Source organism: Panonychus citri, unplaced genomic scaffold, assembly GCF_014898815.1.
Source record: "Panonychus citri isolate SS breed McGregor unplaced genomic scaffold, ASM1489881v1 Contig00063, whole genome shotgun sequence".
NCBI lineage: Eukaryota > Metazoa > Arthropoda > Arachnida > Trombidiformes > Tetranychidae > Panonychus > Panonychus citri.
Genome location: NW_026515468.1, coordinates 1,651,072 through 1,671,524, shown reverse-complemented (window position 1 = coordinate 1,671,524; position 20,453 = coordinate 1,651,072). Strand labels below are relative to the sequence as shown.

At 33.9% G+C, this 20,453-nt stretch overlaps 8 protein-coding genes across 9 annotated transcripts; 2 read left to right on the top strand and 6 right to left on the bottom strand.

The window, feature by feature from the left end:
• The first annotated feature begins 4 nt into the window (after nucleotides 1–4).
• On the top strand, nucleotides 5–7,428 carry LOC128385984 (peptide methionine sulfoxide reductase MsrB-like). The gene is made up of 4 exons (XM_053344929.1): nucleotides 5–260; nucleotides 1,399–1,662; nucleotides 6,607–6,779; nucleotides 7,085–7,428. The coding sequence occupies exons 2-4, from the start codon at nucleotides 1,436–1,438 to the stop codon at nucleotides 7,306–7,308; spliced, it is 624 nt and encodes a 207-aa protein (XP_053200904.1). The 5' UTR covers nucleotides 5–260; nucleotides 1,399–1,435; the 3' UTR covers nucleotides 7,309–7,428.
• A 15-nt stretch (nucleotides 7,429–7,443) lies between these two features.
• On the bottom strand, nucleotides 7,444–8,372 carry LOC128385987 (mitochondrial fission 1 protein-like). 2 transcript variants are annotated; one of them, XM_053344935.1, is made up of 2 exons: nucleotides 8,206–8,372; nucleotides 7,444–8,157 (listed from the first exon to the last, which is right to left on the bottom strand). In XM_053344935.1, exon 2 carries the CDS (start codon nucleotides 8,096–8,098, stop codon nucleotides 7,646–7,648), a length of 453 nt encoding a protein of 150 aa, XP_053200910.1. In that variant the 5' UTR covers nucleotides 8,099–8,157; nucleotides 8,206–8,372; the 3' UTR covers nucleotides 7,444–7,645. The 2 variants fall into 2 exon arrangements, with proteins under 2 accessions (XP_053200910.1, XP_053200907.1); XM_053344932.1 differs by having other exon boundaries at nucleotides 7,444–8,132.
• Nucleotides 8,373–8,750: 378 nt separating this feature from the next.
• LOC128385971 (beta-galactosidase-like) lies at nucleotides 8,751–11,270 on the bottom strand. Its single transcript, XM_053344915.1, has 7 exons — nucleotides 11,111–11,270; nucleotides 10,874–11,037; nucleotides 10,658–10,808; nucleotides 9,910–10,587; nucleotides 9,569–9,838; nucleotides 9,370–9,504; nucleotides 8,751–9,301 (listed from the first exon to the last, which is right to left on the bottom strand). Exons 1-7 carry the CDS (start codon nucleotides 11,183–11,185, stop codon nucleotides 8,846–8,848), a joined length of 1,929 nt encoding a protein of 642 aa, XP_053200890.1. The 5' UTR covers nucleotides 11,186–11,270; the 3' UTR covers nucleotides 8,751–8,845.
• A 133-nt stretch (nucleotides 11,271–11,403) lies between these two features.
• On the bottom strand, nucleotides 11,404–13,280 carry LOC128385975 (uncharacterized). The gene has a single exon (XM_053344920.1). It carries the CDS (start codon nucleotides 13,172–13,174, stop codon nucleotides 11,789–11,791), a length of 1,386 nt encoding a protein of 461 aa, XP_053200895.1. The 5' UTR covers nucleotides 13,175–13,280; the 3' UTR covers nucleotides 11,404–11,788.
• Nucleotides 13,281–13,420: 140 nt separating this feature from the next.
• On the bottom strand, nucleotides 13,421–15,326 carry LOC128385973 (putative GTP-binding protein 6). The gene is given in 2 exon segments (XM_053344918.1): nucleotides 13,421–14,331; nucleotides 14,334–15,326. Coding segments are annotated over 2 exon segments (1,479 nt in total). The 5' UTR covers nucleotides 15,193–15,326; the 3' UTR covers nucleotides 13,421–13,711.
• A 69-nt stretch (nucleotides 15,327–15,395) lies between these two features.
• On the top strand, nucleotides 15,396–17,200 carry LOC128385979 (kinase suppressor of Ras 2-like). Its single transcript, XM_053344923.1, has one exon. The coding sequence runs from the start codon at nucleotides 15,828–15,830 to the stop codon at nucleotides 17,100–17,102; it is 1,275 nt and encodes a 424-aa protein (XP_053200898.1). The 5' UTR covers nucleotides 15,396–15,827; the 3' UTR covers nucleotides 17,103–17,200.
• On the bottom strand, nucleotides 17,183–18,886 carry LOC128385976 (28S ribosomal protein S5, mitochondrial-like). Its single transcript, XM_053344921.1, is given in 3 exon segments — nucleotides 17,183–18,163; nucleotides 18,166–18,465; nucleotides 18,533–18,886. Coding segments are annotated over 3 exon segments (1,365 nt in total). The 5' UTR covers nucleotides 18,690–18,886; the 3' UTR covers nucleotides 17,183–17,255.
• Nucleotides 18,887–19,033: 147 nt separating this feature from the next.
• On the bottom strand, nucleotides 19,034–20,400 carry LOC128385982 (S-adenosylmethionine mitochondrial carrier protein-like). Its single transcript, XM_053344927.1, has 4 exons — nucleotides 20,208–20,400; nucleotides 19,965–20,121; nucleotides 19,793–19,896; nucleotides 19,034–19,691 (listed from the first exon to the last, which is right to left on the bottom strand). The coding sequence occupies exons 1-4, from the start codon at nucleotides 20,253–20,255 to the stop codon at nucleotides 19,173–19,175; spliced, it is 828 nt and encodes a 275-aa protein (XP_053200902.1). The 5' UTR covers nucleotides 20,256–20,400; the 3' UTR covers nucleotides 19,034–19,172.
• Between the last annotated feature and the right edge of the window lie 53 nt (nucleotides 20,401–20,453).

Genomic DNA, 20,453 nt, shown 5'->3' with positions numbered 1-20,453 from the left:
ATGAACACAAGATGGCGACAACCACAACATTAGATGTTTATTATATTAACTATTTCGCTTTTGCTCAATGAAGTCGGCACTTATTATCCATTAACAGGTTTCAAGTGAAATAAACAAATACCTCAAGCAGTTGATTAAAGTATTTTATTCTGTTGGTTCATTTGATCTTAGTCCGAGTGTCCCAGTGATCGACCACCGACTCGTTTAGTGGTCACTTTCTATTTGGATTTAATCTGCTCTCATCTCGACACCAAATTCCGGTTGGTATCATTCATTATCCTTCTCATTCTGTTCTAACCTTTTTTGATCTTCAATGAAACCAAACAATTAATCAATCACTCGGTTTAATCAGTTCGATTAGAAAATCGATGTTTCATCTACAATTTGACATTTCTCTTGTTTCCTACCAAATTAATTGTTCTGCTCAACGTTAACCCAGAAAGTGATCTGATGAGCTCCGTTCATTTGGTGCTTCATCTTCATTAACTTGAACTAATTATCTTTATGGTTTTATTACCTGTGAATGTACATAAATGTATAACTTGTTAATTGTTTCCTTTTCGTTTCCTTTTTATGTTCATTTAATCTTGAACATGATTAAGGCTTAATCACAATCAACATTATGATTAAACAAAATACATTGTGAATGTTCAAGGTTAATTTTTCACGTTAAAATTGATTTGACAACGTTGATTGATTAATTGTTTGACTATTTACCCTTTTACCAACTCTCATCATCTTCATCGCAATTATCATCATTTTTCAAGTACTCATCATCTTGTCGTCAAGATGATCAATAGAAATCAGGCCTTAATTTTCTTAGTCATCAACTGATCATTTAATTTGACGATTTAATTGCCAGTTAACTTATTCCACTTGAATTATTCATCCAATCATGAATACACCTATTTTCTTGCGAAAAAATTATCATTTCTTAATTGTTAATGATTCTCGGGTTGAATTATAATCTTGATCAATTAATCAAGTAACAATTTCCAATGTTCAATTTTCCCGAAATAAATCATCATTATAATTATTTTTCTGTATCCAATTGATAATCAATTTAATTTTCTTATTAACCTCATCCTAATATTGAACCTTCATGTTACCTAAGTAATAACTAAATTAAATTGCTCTCAATTAAACTTATCTAACCAAAAATTAGCTCCATTTTATGTATTCACCGGTAGATTTATTAATTAACTGGTCTTTTCACAATTTAAAAAGGTACAATTTAAATTATCCGTTTAATTGGAAAAGTCTGAATAATTGCAACAATCAGCCAACCAAATCAATTGAATTGGTTTTTAATTCAGTAGCAAAGTAACCAAATAACCCTGTCTATTTCCTGGTGGTTCTAATCAACTTAATAAACTTTGAAATTAATCTCATTTTCAGTGCACTATTTTTGGATCGACTGTTAATTGCTATTACTATGCCTTGGGAAAACACCAAAAGTGTTAATAACAATAATAACATCATCACAATCAATAGTAAATCAACTGGATCAACTTCAGAAAAGATTTCAAGCCAAGAGAAACCAAGGAAAAAGTTCACTATCCCTCGACCTCCACAGCCATTGATTACTTTCGATAAAAATGAACTTAAAGCTCGACTCACGCCGATTCAATTCAGGGTGACCCAGGAAAAAGCAACTGAAAGGTATTTATGCTCATTGAACAAACATGACATTCATTTGTTTACCTTTGCCCTCCCAGAATTGGCATCTACTCACTTCCAAGTTGAACCTCCAAGGCAATTTCACTATTGATGAAACATTTATATTCATCATCTTCCTGTTTCTTTCCTGCTTTTCATCCTCTTTGTCTTCCCTTTTTCCCTTTGTAATTCATATGGATGAGCTTCTTTGTTATTACCCAGACTGAGCTTATCTATCGATCCATTGGTCATTTGTTTCGCTTAAGTCGATATTAATGTTGGTCATTTTCTGTTGACCATCAATAGTAAATCGCTTTTCCTTTTCCAGATTCTATTGTTAGTCATTCTGTTGATTTATTACAATTTCTTTTAATTTATCATCTTCGCCATCATTGTCTTATTTGAATTCATTACCTTTCTGAAAGATAAAAGGTTTTCACAAATGAATATGAAAATCAAGTTGCTACAATAACTAATTGCTTTTCTATTGTACAACTGTTATTATCTTGAAAATATCGAGTGCAGACTAAGAATCGATATTTTGAAATCCATTGTGTTCAAATTACTATTAAAGATGAACAAATTCAATTGTTTCCACTGTTAATTTCTTAATCCTTATTTAATTTAAGAAACGAAAGTGATTATTATGAGCAACTCATTTGTGCGTAAGCAATAACATTAATAACATTCATTTACTTGTTTTGGCAATGATTCAATTGAAGTTTTCATGTGAATAACAGAAACAGAATCTTGAAATAAACTGAAACGAGGTTTCAATCATATGTTATCGTTTTGTTGATAATTATTTAAGTTGAATTTACATTGATAATTAAAAGACGAGATGAAGATGAGTTTCATGATCTTCATCATGAAACTGAGGAAAGGAAAATGAGTGTTTGTCCTTCATGAGTAAAAAGACTCAGCTAATTCCAGTTCAAGGTGAACAACATTATTTTGTTATTCCTCGAATGAAAACTTACAGAGGAAAAGGAAAATAACAAGAAAATATCACGTTAATCATGAAAGTTTTCATGAAAGATTCATGGAAACAATTTACGATTGTTACTAAATAAAATTTTCGATCAGATTTCCATCTGATTTTCTTTGAAAGACTTTTTTGTTATTCGATTTTTATCTGAAATGGTTTTCACCAAAGTGATAGTAAAAAATATGAATCAAATTATTCAAATTAAATTGTTGTTATTCACCAATTTGATTTATCCTTCTCATAGACTGATGATGAATAAGAATGGAATGATTTTCTAAATAGAAAACTTTTCCTGATGAACTTTCACTTGAGCGAAGTTTTTGTTCTCAGATTGTATTAGTTACCTAAATAAGGTCGAACTTAACAAAATAATTGTTATCCTGTTTTTCACTTGGATGATCAGGTTACACCGATAATTGAATCTCATTGATTGTTAATTCTAATGCTCCCAGACCGATTACAATACAATTGATTCCATTTGTTAATCATTCTACAATTTTGTCTGTTGTATTTCCGTAAAGGTTTCTTAATTCTAAATTGAACCATAACAATTTAATCTCAATTTCATCTGAAAACTTTTCAATCTAAATTTAGCTTTGTAATTGAGCTTCATCAACATGATTAAAGCTCAAGTTTTTCTTCTCAATTAACAGATAGTTTAGCAGTTATAGTAATTAGAAGTTGTAAACAATTAGAATTTTAATTAGACTTGATTGTTGTTTATGCGGATTCTTAAGACATTCACCTTGTTAGTTTATGCTTTTCATTTATAACTTTTTTGGTTAATCATCTCAACATAACCGTGACTCGAAGCTATTAAATGGTTAACTAAATTGTTGTTTCAACTAATTTCACGGAGAGATCAGGGTACACCGACACATGAATAAGTATTCATGATTCAGAAACTTCAATTAACATGGTAATATTGAAATCGTCGGTTGATAAACAAAAATCTCAGTTATTTCATGATAATGATGAATTTGGATAAGTCAATGGTTGGATAATTGTTCTGTTGATTATAACAATTTTTATGTACTTGAAGTAATGAGTTTGTTGTTGATTATATTTAAATATGGCTCTTAATTGACAACAGAAAACATCTCAAGGTTAGTTGAATTGAGAAAAAGCAACTTTCCCATTAATTTGTCTCAATTGTTATTCAATATGTTCCAGAATTAGTTTGAGCAATGGTGATTGTTATCATCAGAACGAAGTCTGATTATGAACAATTTAACAAGTGATATCCTTAATTATCATCAATAGGTTCAACTTATCAAATAAAATTTCAAGGTTAGAATTTTTTGTACCAATGATCCGAACTGTTTAAAACATCATCAAAGATTCGGATGTTTCTTCATGTAAATTAGTTTATTTTGGCTTTAAGATTAAGATTTATAATCACTAAGATTTTGCATCAGTAGGTTAGTATCTAATTCAGTCCCACAGATGAGCTACTTTGGCTCAACATGATAAGATACATTAATTCTGGTAACGAGAGTTTTTAAAAATCAGCCACCTAAACTCTGGTCTAGAAAAATAATAGAAAATTAAACAAACTTTATGATTTTCTATCTATTAATTTGTAAATTGATTGTAAGGACTCATCTCAATTGTCCTGGTCATTTATCGATCCAATCATTGATGTCCACTTATATGGTGAACATTTGCAAGTTCCCATCTCTTTGTTTGGATCATATTATCTTCTGTAGGGATAAAGTGAAAGAAAATGACGAGAAGAGACCCAGGAGCTGCAAAATTAATTCAGTCCGAAGCGAAAACTGACCACTTTCAATCAAACTGTTCGCCTCATCGAGTTTTCAGCTATTGTTTGTCTTATTTTTCCATAGAAAAGCAAAACCCTCATCGCACTTTATGGACATTAGAAAATATTATAGTAAAACTTATTTACCACTGATAATGTGCATCGAATGCAAATTAACTTTTATTATTGTTAAATAGATTCATCAATATCCTTCTAATGGCGAAAAGCGATCAAGTTTTATTCAATCGCGTGTCTATTGATAGTAAACAACAACCAAATTCAAGGCTTCAAACTATTCCCAGATTCATATTTCTTGTTCATATTTCTGGATCAGTTTCAAGGTGGTTGACAAAATGCTCACATGAACTCACGAAGCTAAAATAACCCAGAATCTGAGATGAAGAGAACTGATCACGAGACTGACAAACTCTACTCTTCTCTATTCCTTAAACTGGTTCATGGGGATAACTAGAGTTTTTCTCACTCAGACAGTAATTGATTTTCTTGATACTTTAAGATGAATGATAATCGCAAGTCGCAGTGATGCTTAACAATTAGTCAGTCAGCTGATTACTTTATTCGATTTGTAAATGATTATCTAATCATATTGATTCTGCTTGTTGACATCAATTTGCAAAACTGATTTCAAAAGTAATCAAACAACAAACAAAATATTGAACGTGTTATGAATGAGAAGACAGAAAATCAACAAAACTTTTCCAACTGATTGTTGAATCTCAATTCAATTAGACTGAAAGTAAAAATTTTAATTGTTACCGAAACAATTTGTGTACTAAATTTAGTTGCAATTAAGAATTGAATTGAGTAACAATCTACTGAAGATAAACTCAATACAATAAATTGCAGTTTTTTTCATCTTAAAATGAATCAAGTTATTGCGAAGTGATTTATCAAGTGTTGATTATTTAAAATTAATAGAATAATTTTCAAGTTTTGTTAATTTAAATTGTTAATTGTTCTCCATAGTATTAATTTTATCTCTCAAAAGTTACTTAATATCGATTACTTGAACTGCGATTATCTAAATGAAAATTGAAAGCAATTGAAACTAATATTTACTTATCCAGAAAGAAGAAGGAGAAACGATTAGTAAATTGGACAATTAACATGAGTTTCAATCATCAATTATAAAACGATTTCATTTCAACAATTAACTTAATTCATTGACTTTGAAATGATTAAAGTTGCAATAAAATTATATTCATTCATCGTTTGATCAACTCATGATCCATAATTGAATCATTCCTATTATGCCAATCAAGTTAATTACTCAAAAATTAAACTTCAATCACTACGAATTAAGTTTATATTATAATAATTATCTAATCGTTGATATTGTTCATCTAATCCAATGTTTGTGAAACCTTTGAGGAAAACAATAATTGGAATGATTAACATGATGATCTCTCTTATGGTTTCTATTATTATCTGATTATCTTGATCATCTTAATCCTTAAAATAAATCAATTAATCTCGATATTTGAACATTTTTTAATTCTTATCTGATCATCAATGAAAACTTGATATATTAAATTGACATTAATTTCATTTGATTAATCTCGTTAATTGTTATTGAGTAATTGATGATTTGTAACAACCCGTTTGATTGACAATCATAATTAACCATTATTGTGATTAATTTATCTCTCTATTAATCATGTTCAAGCCCTTCAATTGTTACATTCAAATCAAGTTAGATTATTGACTAATCTGATTAATCTAATGAAATTTTTTACATCGTTTCAGTTGAGTTAATTGTGAGTTTCGGACAATCAAATGAATGGTTAACCTACTCTAAATTACCATCACAATACTTGCCCTGAATGATTATGTTTTGGTAAACATACAATTAAATTGTATTGATACTTAACAAACAATATAATGAATCGTCGTAAACAATTTATACCACATCATAATATTGAGTATTTAATACAATGTAAATGAAGCAATCAATTGTTACTTAAATTGTGAATAACTTGACAAACAATAGGAAAAATGATCAAGCCAATTATGATGATCAGATAATAGCACCCAAATTAACAGTTAATAAAACTAACGGTAAACTTAAATCATCCATGCCAATCATATGATAACCTCTTTCTACCAATTGATTAACTAATTAAATCTTTTCTCTTCTTATTCTCGGTCATTCGTAATTCTCTGATTGCCCCTTTAGACCTTTTTCTGGCGAATATTTGAAATTAAAAGACAACGGGATGTATTCATGTTCAGTTTGTGGCGAAGAATTGTTTTCATCTACCTGTAAATACGATTCTGGATGTGGTTGGCCCGCTTTCTATGATATAACGAACCCGAGCAAAGTTTCACTCAAACCTGATCTGTCTCATGGTATTTATATTGTTCTGTTATCATTAACAATCGAACCAGAGTTGGAATGCTTATTGAGTTTAGAAAATGAAAGTGACACTTAAATTCTGTTCATGATCTAATTAACTAATCAATCACAAGTAGAATGAATTTTAATTTGGTTCACTGTTCATGTTTCAATATCATTGTTCAATCTTAATCGGTTATTGGGTTTTATTGAGATTAAATAGAATTTAAATGCATTTTAACTTTTTACGGTTCGAAGGTTAAATATGATTATAATTGTTATTCAATCATGTTAATTTAATTATCTTTTCATCTTTCAGTTGGAGGTAATTTACTTTTATTAGCAATTAAACCCGATCTTGTGAGAACTGAAGTGAGTTGCGCTAAGTGTGGATCTCATTTGGGACACGTATTCGATGATGGGCCAAAACCCACGGGAATCCGATATTGTATTAACTCCGCGTCTCTCAAATTCAACCGAAGTAAAAATAATCAACCAGACACAATTGACAATAGTCCGGATCTTTCCATTGCCACCAAATAATTTCATCACAACAAATTAAACTTCATTTCTTAATCATCTCAAATTTCACTTTTCCTTCATTATGATTAACTGTCATTATGTCACCGACCCTTGACTATTAAATCATTCGTTTAAAAAATACGTTTCACACCATAATTTAAATCACAATTTTCTTATATTATTGTTTTACGAACAATCAATGGATAGTTGATTAGACTGTCAATAATAAGCAAATTTGACAATATATGATTCTTACAGGAATGGTTCATGTTGATAGAACATGAAAATCTAGTATATTGTCGCACAGGTTTAGAAAACTTGATAATGACATTAAAAGATAAAATTTAAACAGATTTAGTTATTTTCGAGCCAAAGCCATTCCGACAAGACCAACAAGACCGCCGACAACTAGAGCAGCTCCACCGGCGATCGCTGCTCCTTTTAGCCCATCTCGTTTGATTCTGTCTTTGATTATCTTCTTCAATTCGGATGCTTGTCTATTACTTGGCTCTGCTAGAAGAAACTTATCGATACAGTCCAAAGCTCGACTGTAATCGGCGATTTTTGTGTTTGCGATCGCGAGATAAAACAAATAATCGCGTTTCTCTTCACCAGCTTGACTATGACACAACTCTTCCAGTAGAACGATTCCTCGGTTGATATCTGCTCGATATTTACTTCGAATTAAACACCAGGCATATTCGAATTGTGTCTGGGAAGTGAGTGTTCCATTTTTACGACTTTCGTGGTAATTACATTCAAATCCTTTCAAATCATCAGGACTGATGTAGTCTTCAAGAAGAGCCTCCATTTGGATGCAACAGAAATGAAATGAGTGATGAAATCTGGTGGAAAATGACAAATGTTTACCTTTCAATGGATTAGGTTTCAAGTGTTTTCTTGGCAAAAGTGACTTACCTGGTTCTATTCAAGTGCCAAGGTGAGAAGAGGAGGTTGAACAATTAACGAGCACAATTAAGAATTTAAAAGGCCAACGCAACAATTTAATTACGATTCAGAAAGGTAATACTAATTTCACAATAAAATAGCGTATCAATGATAAATTGTTTCCCTAAACCAGAATCATTATCAACCGAAATAAGCTTGTGATGGAACAAGGAACAGATCCATCTGTTGGTGAGAAATTATAATAATTCATCTAATTGGGGTCCCAATTTCAATTTAGCTAATTACGATAATGTGAGCCTTTTGTGCGATACTCAGTCAGTTTATCGACAATGGAAATGGTTATGAATTGATCTCTTATATGATTTACTTTGTCCATAAGGACTTGTTCCATTTTTGCCCCCTCACCGATTTGATTAATTCGAGCCTAATCGAATATTCCTCAGAGATCATCTTTTGAGGTAATTAATTGGGAGTAATTGACAATCAATTAAGATCTCGTCTGAATCAGTTGATTCAGAAAAAAACTTGTTAATTGAGATCCATTTAATAGGCAATTTTGATTTTCTTCTTGTATTTGATTTAATACATTAAGACTGTTATGAGTTTAATTATTAATTAATAGTACAATGAGTGATTGATTAAATTGTAATTAGTTTTCAGGAACTGGTGAGTCAATTTGAGGAATATCATCAAACTTGATTGTACATTTGCCATCATTCAAACAAGAAGTTGGTTCAAGTTCAACAAAAACTAATTCATTTGATTGAGGATAAGCGTTAATCCAAACACCAGGTACGTAGAGAGTAATTTGTGGTCCGTTGTTAGGCCAATATCGTCCAAGACATTTACCGTTAAGGTAAACGAAGCCTTTGGTCAAGTTACTTGGATTAAGAAAAGTGTCAGCAGGTTGTGTTCCGGCAGGTAAAGTGAACTGACCTTTGAGAACGGCAGGGGTCAAAGACTGTCCGTTCTTCTTGACGTCACTTAATGAACCATTCACTTGAAGATAATGACCTTTGGTGACAAAATCTTCCCAATCATCAAGATAAATATGGTCCCAGTTTTTTAAAGTCTTCGAACCAAGATAAACATTACCGAAAATACCCTGAAAATATGGAAAATAATTTAGTTTCGATCTCAACTTAATCTAATTTAAAATAAAATAATTCTTACCTTGTGTTCAGACATTTCCTGGTCATAGTTGATTCTACCCTGATTTTCAACCAGAATTTCAACAACTGAACCTTTTTGAGCTCTTATCGGGATAACCAAAGCCTTTTCTTGTCTTCCGATGTAACCTTGGTAGACCTGAAATAAATTAGACAATATTAATTAAAAATTCTGGAATTCTTGAATCTCGAAGCTCAATCACCTTGTCGACATAAATATAAGCTCGATCTCTCAAGTTGTCGAAAGAAAGAGACGATGGACTAGTTGGTTTAAAATCGAGTTTGTTTGAGTAAAGAACGAGACCATTTCGAGCACCAAGGTATTCGAATGCTTGAGGATCTGAAGCTGTTTTCGATTTCCATGTTGCCTTGTTGAATAATTGAGGGAAAGAAGCATTAAGTTCTAAAGTGATTGGACCGAAGCTCATTTTATCGCTTTGTCGCTTGATCTTCAATCCAGGAACTGGTAAGTACTGTCAAAGAAAAGCATTTGTTAGACTATTGTCACGAATCTTATTAGAAGATCGATGATTGAATGTTTTACCTTTTCAACGACTTTTTTAATTGCATCATATTTGTCGGTTGTGTCTCCGGCCTCATTCAAAGGAGCGTCATAATCATAGCTTGTTATTTGTGGCGAATACTGGCCAGAGCCGCTGTTCGCTCCGGACATGAAACCGAAAGAAGTACCTCCATGGAACATGTAGAAAGCAACCGACGCATTGTAGGCCAGAATTTTATCCAACCAGTAAGTGACATCACTGGTCGATACTTTTTGATGTTTTTCTCCCCAATGGTCCAACCAACCAGGATAAAATTCAGAATTGACGAGAGGTCCAGAAGCTCGATGAGCTCTTAGAATACCAAATACATAAGCTGGATCTTGACCAGTACCGAAATCAATGGTAGCCAATGTTTGATCAATGAGAGCACATCGAAGTCCATCATGATTGGGTTGGTCAGTAGTAAATAAGATCACATCTTTACCCAAAGCTGAATGAACCATATCACGAAGTCGGGATGTGTAAACAAAGTCGCAAGTACCAAAAGCACCATATTCGTTTTCGATTTGAATTGAGATAATTGGTCCACCGTTTTTGTACAGATAAGGCTCAATAATTGGCAGTAAAACATTGAACCATTTAGTTACATAGTTCATGTAAATGTCGTTATTGCTTCTCAGTTTAACATTATATTGTAACAGCCAATAAGGAAGTCCACCCTGTTTAGTTATCAAGGTAGATGATCAGTAATCTATCAAAGATTAGAGATAAAGATTTAAATTATCTTACCAAATCTCTTTCAGCGCAAACATAAGGCCCCATTCTCAAGACAACGAGTAAATCAGCGGCTTTTGCGGCCTCAAAGAAATTGGCTATGTTAAGATCTCCCTCGAAGTTGTAAACACCTTCTTGTGGCTCATGAGATGACCACTCAATGTATCTAATTGAATATCAATGGTTGCGATGATTAAATGCTAATTATTGACTTTGAATCGATGCACTTACGTTTGAACAGCGTTTAAACCTGCAGCTCGCATTTTGGTCAAACGATCTGACCAATACTGATGAGGAACCCGGAAGTAGTGAAGACAACCAGCCACATAACGGAAGGGTTCGCCATCTTTGAGGAAACAATTGTTTTCATTATCTATTTCAAACTTGCGATTAACCTGAAATAAGAAAAGTTAATCAAATAAGGAAACTGAATTGATGAATTCATGTATCATCATGATCGATACTCACCTCATTCGATGAACATTTTACAGCAATTAAACTAATTAAAAGTAACAGAAACTGTGAAACCTTCTTATGAGCCATTTCTTGGATGTCTTTTTGTTTAGCGATGTAAACAAATCAGTTAATTGTGATTAAAAAGCTAAATAAATAGACTTGTGAAGACACATAGCAACCAATTTGATAACATGTAACTACTGCAATTAATGTATCATTTGTAATCATGATTGACAAAAGAAATGAAAACAATAGTTATCTTTATTTAATCCAGTGCAAAATCAATTGTTAATCACAAAGAGCTTTAATTGTCTCGTATTTATAATTATCGTTAAGGGGAACTCCAAATACATAATTAAAGTTTAACATAAATTTTTGCAAATTATTATTAAGCTGTTGATTGGATTGAAATTGGAAAGAAACAGTTTATGATCTAATTTGATAATCGATCCATTTAACTTTATTTCTCACTCCCAACCAACAGATTAATCAACAAATTACCCAACAATTAAAAGTTGATCGAACAATAAAAAGTAAACTTTGTTCCAATAATCAAACAATTTGAATCTAATAATAAACAATTTTGTTATTGTGATTAAATAATCATTTCTACTGATTGATAAGCATGAAAACGAAAATATTATATTGGCAAACAATTAACAATTGAATTATTGTTATTAATTGAATCGACTAATAATAATAATAAGGAATCGGGTATCGAGGTCCAAAGGCTTTCGAGTACTTCGGATGAACAGATTTCAACCCATTTTGATCGTAAATATTTGATATCCAAGATACTTTGGGTTTGCTGTTTAGAACTTTTGTCTTTTGAATTGTGTTTTTCTTCCGTTGATTGGCCTTTAATTGTGAGCGTTTCTTTTCGATTGCTTTTCTTCTCAATATTTTAAGAACTATTTTCCTTAAATGATGGAATAAAAATTTAGCAACTGTAAGCATAGAGATTTCGAGCCATAGACTGATAATCGAGGCCACATAACAAAAGAACTCGATATCATTCAACTTTTTGACCATCGTCACATTAGATTGAAGTCCAAGTGGAAAAGCCCATTGAATGGAAACTATTCCAGGTTCGATCTTGGGATCGAATTCTGAATGTAATGTTTTCACTTCAAATAATCGATACTCACACTCTTCTTGTGGATATTTGTTCTCACAATCAGATCGATATTTCGATATTTCAATACCTTTATCGAAAGTAACATTTGTCACACTACTGCTCGTGGAAATCAAGGCTCGTTCATGAAAGGCCGTTTTATTCTGGTAGATGTCAGTGTACATACAATTTTTAATTAAATTTCGCTTTGAAGAGCCAAATGTCTTGACATAATCAAGACAATTTGAATAAGGCGACGAAAGTTGCGTCGTCGATTTGGTGTAATAAGTCATGATGAATTTATTATAAAGATTGAAATCCAGAATGGTCATTTCAGGGCTTCCATTGCTGAAAGCAACTTCTTCGTCGTTATCGTGAACAAAAACCACCGTAATTCGAGTAATTGATTGATTGCTATTAACTCGCATCACAAGAAATGGTTCATCGTAGTAATCATTTCGATTATACTGATAACGCTCCTCCATATAAGCGAACCAAGTGAAACATTTTAGAAATGGACTCATAGCAACATTAACTGGACGAACATCAGCACAATCGATGAAATTGAACAATGAATTCGCATCAATTGAAGCATTCGCAACTTCACAAGATTCGATATAATCGTCAACTTTTGGTGTAAATCGATCCAATTCATCGAGAGTTAAATCAAACGATGTCGCTTGAAATCCAATGGGCTCATTTCGAGCATTAAGAGCTCTCACTATTTCTATTTCATCGATATGATAAAGGAAACACAAACTAACCGATGGTAACATGATCTGCGAAGGTCGATAAAGGTCAATCAATGTTGTCGTTGGAAACGAAAAGTACAGAGCAAATAATGTTAGCACTTGAAAAGTTGATCCGAAAACACAAATGACCAAAGGAACTAATTTATCGTGAGTAAAGATCAGAGACTTTTTCAGAGAATTTGTTTCAACTTTTTTATCTTTCGAAGACATAATTAATTCGTTAACAAGGTTCGAATCGACCCAGTTATTAAAACACTAAAATAATCACATAAACAGAGCTGAAAATGGCCCGAATCCTTATTGGTTAATTATCGAGAAATTCAAATCAATTCACAAGAAAATCATTAAAAATGACCAAAACTTTGAGAACTTGATCATTACAATTGATCGATATAAACTCAGTTTCTGTTACATATTCAGAATTTGAATCAAAATATTCATTAAGAATACAAGACATGAATATGAAATATCTTTTAATCATAAACTCCAATCCTAGTGAATCTATTGCTGAATTTTTACAATTGTAGAGAAAATTATGAATGACCACATCGATTCAATGGCCATTGGATCGTTGAGTTTACAATTCAAAGTATGAACATCAAGTTGAGGCACAAAAATGGCGATTGAAATGCGAATTCAGTTTCTGGTGATTGCAATGAAACATCTCATGAGATTATATAGATTGTTAACTTCAACTCATTTACTAATTTGCTAATTTAGTTGATCTCGAATGAAGTAGATTGAACATCATTGGTGTTTCTTTCTAATAAATGCGAGAAAACGGTTCCTTTGAGCTTCGTTCATCATGGTTCGAACAGTAAGAAAGTTAGGGTCAGTATCAGGCTCGACTGATTGGATTTTAGATTCTCGGTAAAGCCAACTCAGTTCTTCGCCTCCATTGGCCACTTTTATCTTGACGATTTGTTGACCAGTAATTTTACACAGTTTCGAGTCCACTTCATTTATCAATTGATTTAAATTGTTGCCATTAACAGCTGATATGCGAATGTCATTCTCACTGATTTCTTCACGTTCCTCCAGAGAAGAAGCTTCAATCAAATCAACCTTGTTTGCGACATTAATCATCGAAGAAATTAAGTGTTGGGGAAATTTCAAGAATTCCAAAGTGTTTGAAACGGTATATCTTTGATTCTTCAGGTCAGGATGAGAAGCGTCATAAACATGAACCAGTAGATCGGATTGAATGACATCTTTGAAAGTGGCATTGAACGAATCCATCAAATGCTCTGGTATGTCCGATATGAAGCCTACTGAGTCCAAGAATAAAACTTTACGGAAATTTGGAAGTTTAACTCCATGAGCGGTAGTTTGTAAAGTCGCGAATAATCGATCTTCAGGAGATAAATTCCGTCTTGACTTAGAGCTTTGATTAAACTCGTTTTACCGGAGTTCGTGTAACCAATAACTGAGATCGAAGGCAGTTGCATCTCTTTTCGATGATTCCTGGTCTGTTCTTTGTTTCTTTCGATTTTTTCGAGAGCTCTACGCAGAGATCTGTACCGATTGTCCAAAAGTTTTTGGTACTTTTGTTTAGGTGTCAACCCTGTTCCTCTCGCTGACTTACCCATACTGTATCTATTTCCATGACTGTCGAATGTAAGTTGTCCAATTCTGGACTTTAGATAGTGAATTTCCGCCAAACCGAGTTGAACTCTGGCCTCTGCAGAAACTGCATAATGTTTGAAAATTTCTAATATGATGGAAAATCTGTCGAAAACGGGGATGCCCAATACTTTTTCCAAGGCGAATTGTTGTTTTCCTAACAGTTGATTAGCAGCGATGAAAAGACCAGTCATTGTCGAACCAGCAGCTCGACCTTTTAATTGTTCTACAATTTTTTCGGAGAAAAATAGAGGTTTTTGATAATCAGGAACGGGAAAAAGTCCAGCATCACATGTTTTCCAATTCGGGATACTATGAACCAAACTGATCGCTTCTTGTAACCGAAGCTCGGGTGGACTTTTAGATTCGACGAAACTTCCACTAAGTTTGAGATAAGGTTGACAGACGAAAACTGAAAGAGCCTTTCGCCCGTCGACAATATAATTATTTCGTAACTCATCAAACTCAACATCGGCTTTAAGAACATCATTGAAATCGTAATCACCTTCACCAGGATGGTGAAGAATACAAAAGGTCCGTTTAAACCAATATTTTGGGAATAAAATAGGTCGCAATCTAATCAACGATCGTCTTGGAAAGTCCATTATTCTGAATCACCAAAATGATCACAATCAACAAGAAATAAACAAATTCAAGATTAAAAAGACATTTTGATGGATCGAAATGAGAGTCACCTGTTGGCCGAAAAGTGAAGTTTCTGCAAGAAGAGATTTTAAATTCCCTTCTAACCCCTTGGCTTTTGCTCTCGTTAATTAATCATCTTAATTGAGTTTAATCCTAATTTCGGGAATTGATTATTATTTAGATCGATTGTTGAACCACCCAAGCACCTTTTTGAATGGGACTGTGACTTTGAGGCTTCTCCGTGATTCCTGTTGAGTGATTTCTCCTTCAAGTGACTAGTCTTCATCTCTCACTTTTCCTTTGTGATTCTCAACATGATCTGAATGCAACTCAAGCCAATTTACTAAAACTTGATTATCCATGGACTCGAGCAACTAATTGATTGATTAATTGCCTTTGTGAACATTGATTATGATTAACTGATCTGCAATTGCAACTGCAGGTTCAGATTGTGAAGGTGGTCAGTCATATGATTCGACATGCGTGATGAGGCGAATACGAGACAGTGAAAAGCTTCATCTGTTGGAGATTTCGATGTAAATAAAGAACAGTGGATCTTAATGTTTGGTTAGAATTTTAACTTGTGTGACCTTCTATGATCATCATGGCTTCTGCAAGCACGTATTTCGAAACTCCTCCACGATCTCCACGAACCCAAGGTTGTATGGTTCATGCCATTCAACATCGATTTGTAAATGCCATCAAGGTACCTACAACTCTATGTAATTTATGTGATAAGCCAATGATGATTGGATTCAAATGTAGAGACTGTAAATATCGATGTCATAGGGACTGTGTGGACAAAGTTCCCCCATCCTGTGGTCTTCCTATTAAATATGTTGACTTTTTTCGTGAAACAATGAGAAACGAAGCTCGAATCAACCAACAAATCATCATAGAAACACCACCCTCACCCAATCCATCATCTCTTAATCTCCAAAACAGTCACAGTATGCAAGAGTGGGACATTCCATTTGATGAACTCAAGGTGGGTGAAAAGATCGGCTCAGGTCAATTCAGTACAGTTTACAAGGGTCGATGGCATGGACTCGTTGCCATCAAAACCTACAATATGAACAATTCCCAATACGAAGACTTGAAAGCCTTGGAGGCCTTCAGACAAGAAGTGGCCACTTTCCGTAAAACTCGGCATGAAAATCTGGTTCTATTCATGGGAGCCTGTATGAAACCTCCTCATTTAGCTATTGTGACAAGTCTCTGTCAAGGACTCACTTTGTACACTCATATACACCTGAGAAAGGATAAGTTCAATTTAAATCGTATTATACAAATTGCCCAACAAATTTGTAGAGGAATGGGTTATCTACATGCTCGTGATATAGTCCATAAAGATTTAAAAAGTAAAAATATTTGTTACGAGAATGGGAAAGTGATCATCACTGATTTCGGTCTCTGTTCGGTAACCAAACTGTGTCATGGGAAAAACAAAAGTGATTTTTTAACGATACCAAAAGGATGGCTGTGTTATCTTGCTCCAGAATTAATCAGATCTCTTCGTGCCGATGGCGATGTACCTCAAGACCTAGAAGATTTACCTTTCTCTCCAGCCACAGATATATTCGCATTCGGGACAGTCTGGTACGAACTATTAGTCGGTGCTTGGCCATTCATCGGTCAACCTCCCGAAGTTATCATTTGGCAAGCTGGAAAAGGAATCAAACAACCTTTAACTAATTTACAAGCATCGAGCGAAATTAAAAATATACTAATGATATGTTGGTCTTATCTACCTACAGACAGACCCGATTTTAGTAAATTACATGACTTACTTAGTAAATTACCTAGAAAGAGATTACAAAGGAGTCCCTCTCATCCAACATATCTACTACGATCTGCTGAATCCATTTAATTATATATTTAATTTACATGTATATGTATTGTTGGAGTTGGACTTGATAAGTCGATGTATTAATCATCCAATTAAAAATGTTGTGATAAGAAAACAAAGTCTAATTTAATTTCAACTAATTACAAGGCTCCAAAGCTCGAGGCAAGGATTAGTTTACAGTTCTTGTTGAGGCGAATTTTCATCTGTCTGTTTTGACACTTGATCGAAAATTTGGCTCTTTTTCTGGGCTCGTTCTTCCTTCTCCCGAAGCGTAAGGAAACTCTCCACTGCTCCATATTTCGCTCTCAATTGCGCTCTCACTAACTGTCTATTCTTTTGATAATGCCACTTTATCAAGTGTTTTCCATAGCCCAAAGTACGAACGTAAGCAGGATACTTTTTAGGATTTAGTTCCATGACTTGTCCATTGTTGACGTACATATGAAAGTCGGTGTATTCGTCTTGCTGCACCTCAGTGAGTTTTCGGACTTTTCCATCACTTGGACTAGCGAGTACTCGAGGGTAAAGGCCAGTTTCCTCTCGAAACTCGACAAGATGAAGTTTCTTGTCATCGGCCATCTCCTGGAAACTCTTCTGATTGAAAAGTCCGGTGATAAAGGCACGAGCCATATTGAAATAGTTTTCAGTGTTACCTTCATGCTTAACACAAATATCCTTGATTCCAACAGCAATACAAATATCTCTGATCACTCGGTGGCAAACTAATCCGTATCCGGGAGGCATTTTGAATGCATAGACTTTATTGCAAAAGAATCTTGCATGGAAATCGTGATAAATTGTGTGTCCATCGCAAATTGGAACTGAAATGCAATTTCGAGAAGCAGCAATATACGAATGTTTGATTGCATCTCTCATGTTGTCAGCATTCGCTTTGCCTAAACCAACGCATCCATTTTGATTTCCAATAATGGCGAGAGTTCGCAAATTGGGCAACTTTCCTTTACCAGCTCTTGGAGTCATTTTTAACTTTGATTGTATCGTAGTGCAAACGAAATCAACGAGTCCCTCTTCACCAGGGAAAACATCTTTGCCTCTGGACCACAGACCATGAGGTGAACCCCTGACCAGCCTCTGCTCAGAGGATTCACTCGGACTTTCATGTATGTATCCAGCTGATTACGAATTTCCACCAAATTTTGAGAGTAAGAATCATCTTGTGGCATTTGCTTGATTTCCACAACTTCCCTTCCTTTAACTACTTGACTATTAAGACCAGGCCAGATTATATTCAATTTACCGATTCCAATTTGCTGACCTTTGTTCAAATCTTTGGCTCTCTTACCACCGGCACCTTTACCTCTACCTCTCTTTTTACCAGCATTACTAACACTGGTCACCCCTTTCCAAATCTGATGAGCATTTACTAGAAAATGAAAAGTAATTAGTAAGATGAGTTCATTACAGATAAACGATTAACAACAAAAACTTACATCTATTGAAAAACGATGTGCTCCACCTGATTTGATGGCAGTTGATGTTTTTTACATTATTCAAGGAGATCAAATTGTTAATGGAACTTTCTTTCAACAACACATTAGAAAAACTGTTGGCGACTAAACTGAAATTTTTGATTAGTCGAAAATTCATTTTAATTAAAATTGCGAAACAGAAAACATGAATCTCAGTTTCAGTACAAAATTAGCACAAAATCAACGAGACTCATTGAGATCCAATGGATTCCGATCTCAGAATATCAACTCTTGGGATCCAAATACAAACCAATCTGAAAATCACGAAACTTTAAAGTTTAAACTTCCGAGATTCTGAATGTTTAATAATTTGTGACTATTTTCTTATTATTATTGAAATTGATTTTTAGTAAAGATTTGATTTTAATAGAAGTGAGAGTGAAACGATCCTCGGAGTCTTCGGGGATCGTTGAAGTGGTTTGAATTAACCATGAAATTAACTATCATCCTGAAGAAGTGATAGATTGTAACAATTTTAGGTAAATAGTTTAATGATCTAATGACTATGATAATAGAAATGGAAATAGAAAAGTAAACAATTCTGACTAATAATACATGTAAACCAAGAGAGAAACTACAACTTTGGTTTGACTATTGACCATCAACTCGCAATCAACAGATGATCAATCAACTTCCTAGAGAAATCATATCCCCCCAAATAAACTGCTCCACCAATGGTGATGAAAGTTATTCGAGGAGTAGCACCAGAATATAATCCTCTCAGTCCCGATTCTTTCCAAATTATTCGTATCACCGACAAGAAATTTACTCTTCCATACTTATTGTCCTTCTTTGCGAGCATGATACGAGTCTTGGCAACGTCGATTGGATTGGTAATCAGTGCGGCCGTTAGTCCGGATATCGAACCACAAACACACGATTCCCAAGCTTCTAATGGTTGTCCGGTTAATCTGCACCAAATTGATTTCAGTTCTTCCCAAAGAGGCAATTGAATCAAAGCGAAAGGAACGTCTCGAGATATTGTCGACAAAAAACCTCGATAAAGACCAATCAACTTCTCCTCTCGAAGAGCTTCTTTCAATATAATTCCACTGGAGACTTTCGATGCTTGGGTTCGTTGTTTGATTACCTCCACTGGTACACGAATCAAACATGCAGCCTGAGAACGAGAGTCGAGTCATTAGTTGCATCATTCATTCAATTCAATGGATCGCAATTCAGTTCAATGGATCGCAATTAAGTTCAATTGGATTCGCTTACTGTTTCTGCAAGTGAAGCTGAGACCATGTTGCTCACAATTGGTTCCTTGAGATGGTCAATCGTCATCCTTTTAGATGCTTCATAAACACTGAAAAAAGCAGCGGCTATTCATCAATTGTTAATCCTCATTAATATCAACACATAATATCAACACCAAACTAAATTAACTCACCATTAGGAGCAGATACAATCATCGCCGATCCTAATCCTCGGTACAATTGTTTCAATCCACCAGAGTTTATGAAACCGAATTGACTTTGCAATCGAGTCTTGATTGTATCCAATGGAAATAGAGCCAAATCAACAGACAATCCAGCGATTGCTCCGGACTATTGATTTACCACAAACAGAATCAAGAAAATCACAATCGGTAAACAGTTGAACAATCAGACAATTAGATGATCAAGATACTTACCAAAAGAGCAGAAACCAATTGTCGATTTTCATGCGTTGATTGTTCCATGTTTACAATTAATCTCCAATCATTTCGTTCATCTCATTCATTTCATTCATTCTGATCAAGACTAATCGTTAATTAGTTGATTAATTGTTCAAGTCAATCAACTAAGAAAAGTCCATGTGTTGATCTGTGAGAGTCTCAAGTAAACAACAAGAAATGTTTTCCAACAGCCAATCGATTTTGTGCTTTTGCTTTTGCGCT

Excerpts from the sequence above, each read along its gene's own strand:
- LOC128385984 (XM_053344929.1), top strand. The coding sequence starts at position 1,436 with ATGCCTTGGGAAAACACCAAAAGTGTTAATAACAATAATAACATCATC. Across the intron at positions 1,663-6,606 it reads CAGGAAAAAGCAACTGAAAG|ACCTTTTTCTGGCGAATATT; the intron begins GTATTTATGCTC and ends TTGCCCCTTTAG. Across the intron at positions 6,780-7,084 it reads CAAACCTGATCTGTCTCATG|TTGGAGGTAATTTACTTTTA; the intron begins GTATTTATATTG and ends TTCATCTTTCAG.
- LOC128385987 (XM_053344935.1), bottom strand. The coding sequence starts at position 8,098 with ATGGAGGCTCTTCTTGAAGACTACATCAGTCCTGATGATTTGAAAGGA.
- LOC128385971 (XM_053344915.1), bottom strand. The coding sequence starts at position 11,185 with ATGGCTCATAAGAAGGTTTCACAGTTTCTGTTACTTTTAATTAGTTTA. Across the intron at positions 10,809-10,873 it reads GGTTTAAACGCTGTTCAAAC|ATACATTGAGTGGTCATCTC; the intron begins GTAAGTGCATCG and ends ATATTCAATTAG. Across the intron at positions 9,505-9,568 it reads CTTATATTTATGTCGACAAG|GTCTACCAAGGTTACATCGG; the intron begins GTGATTGAGCTT and ends AATTTATTTCAG.
- LOC128385975 (XM_053344920.1), bottom strand. The coding sequence starts at position 13,174 with ATGTCTTCGAAAGATAAAAAAGTTGAAACAAATTCTCTGAAAAAGTCT.
- LOC128385979 (XM_053344923.1), top strand. The coding sequence starts at position 15,828 with ATGATCATCATGGCTTCTGCAAGCACGTATTTCGAAACTCCTCCACGA.
- LOC128385982 (XM_053344927.1), bottom strand. The coding sequence starts at position 20,255 with ATGGAACAATCAACGCATGAAAATCGACAATTGGTTTCTGCTCTTTTG. Across the intron at positions 19,897-19,964 it reads GATTGTATCTGCTCCTAATG|CCGCTGCTTTTTTCAGTGTT; the intron begins GTGAGTTAATTT and ends ATTGATGAATAG. Across the intron at positions 19,692-19,792 it reads CAGCTTCACTTGCAGAAACA|GCTGCATGTTTGATTCGTGT; the intron begins GTAAGCGAATCC and ends TCTCGTTCTCAG.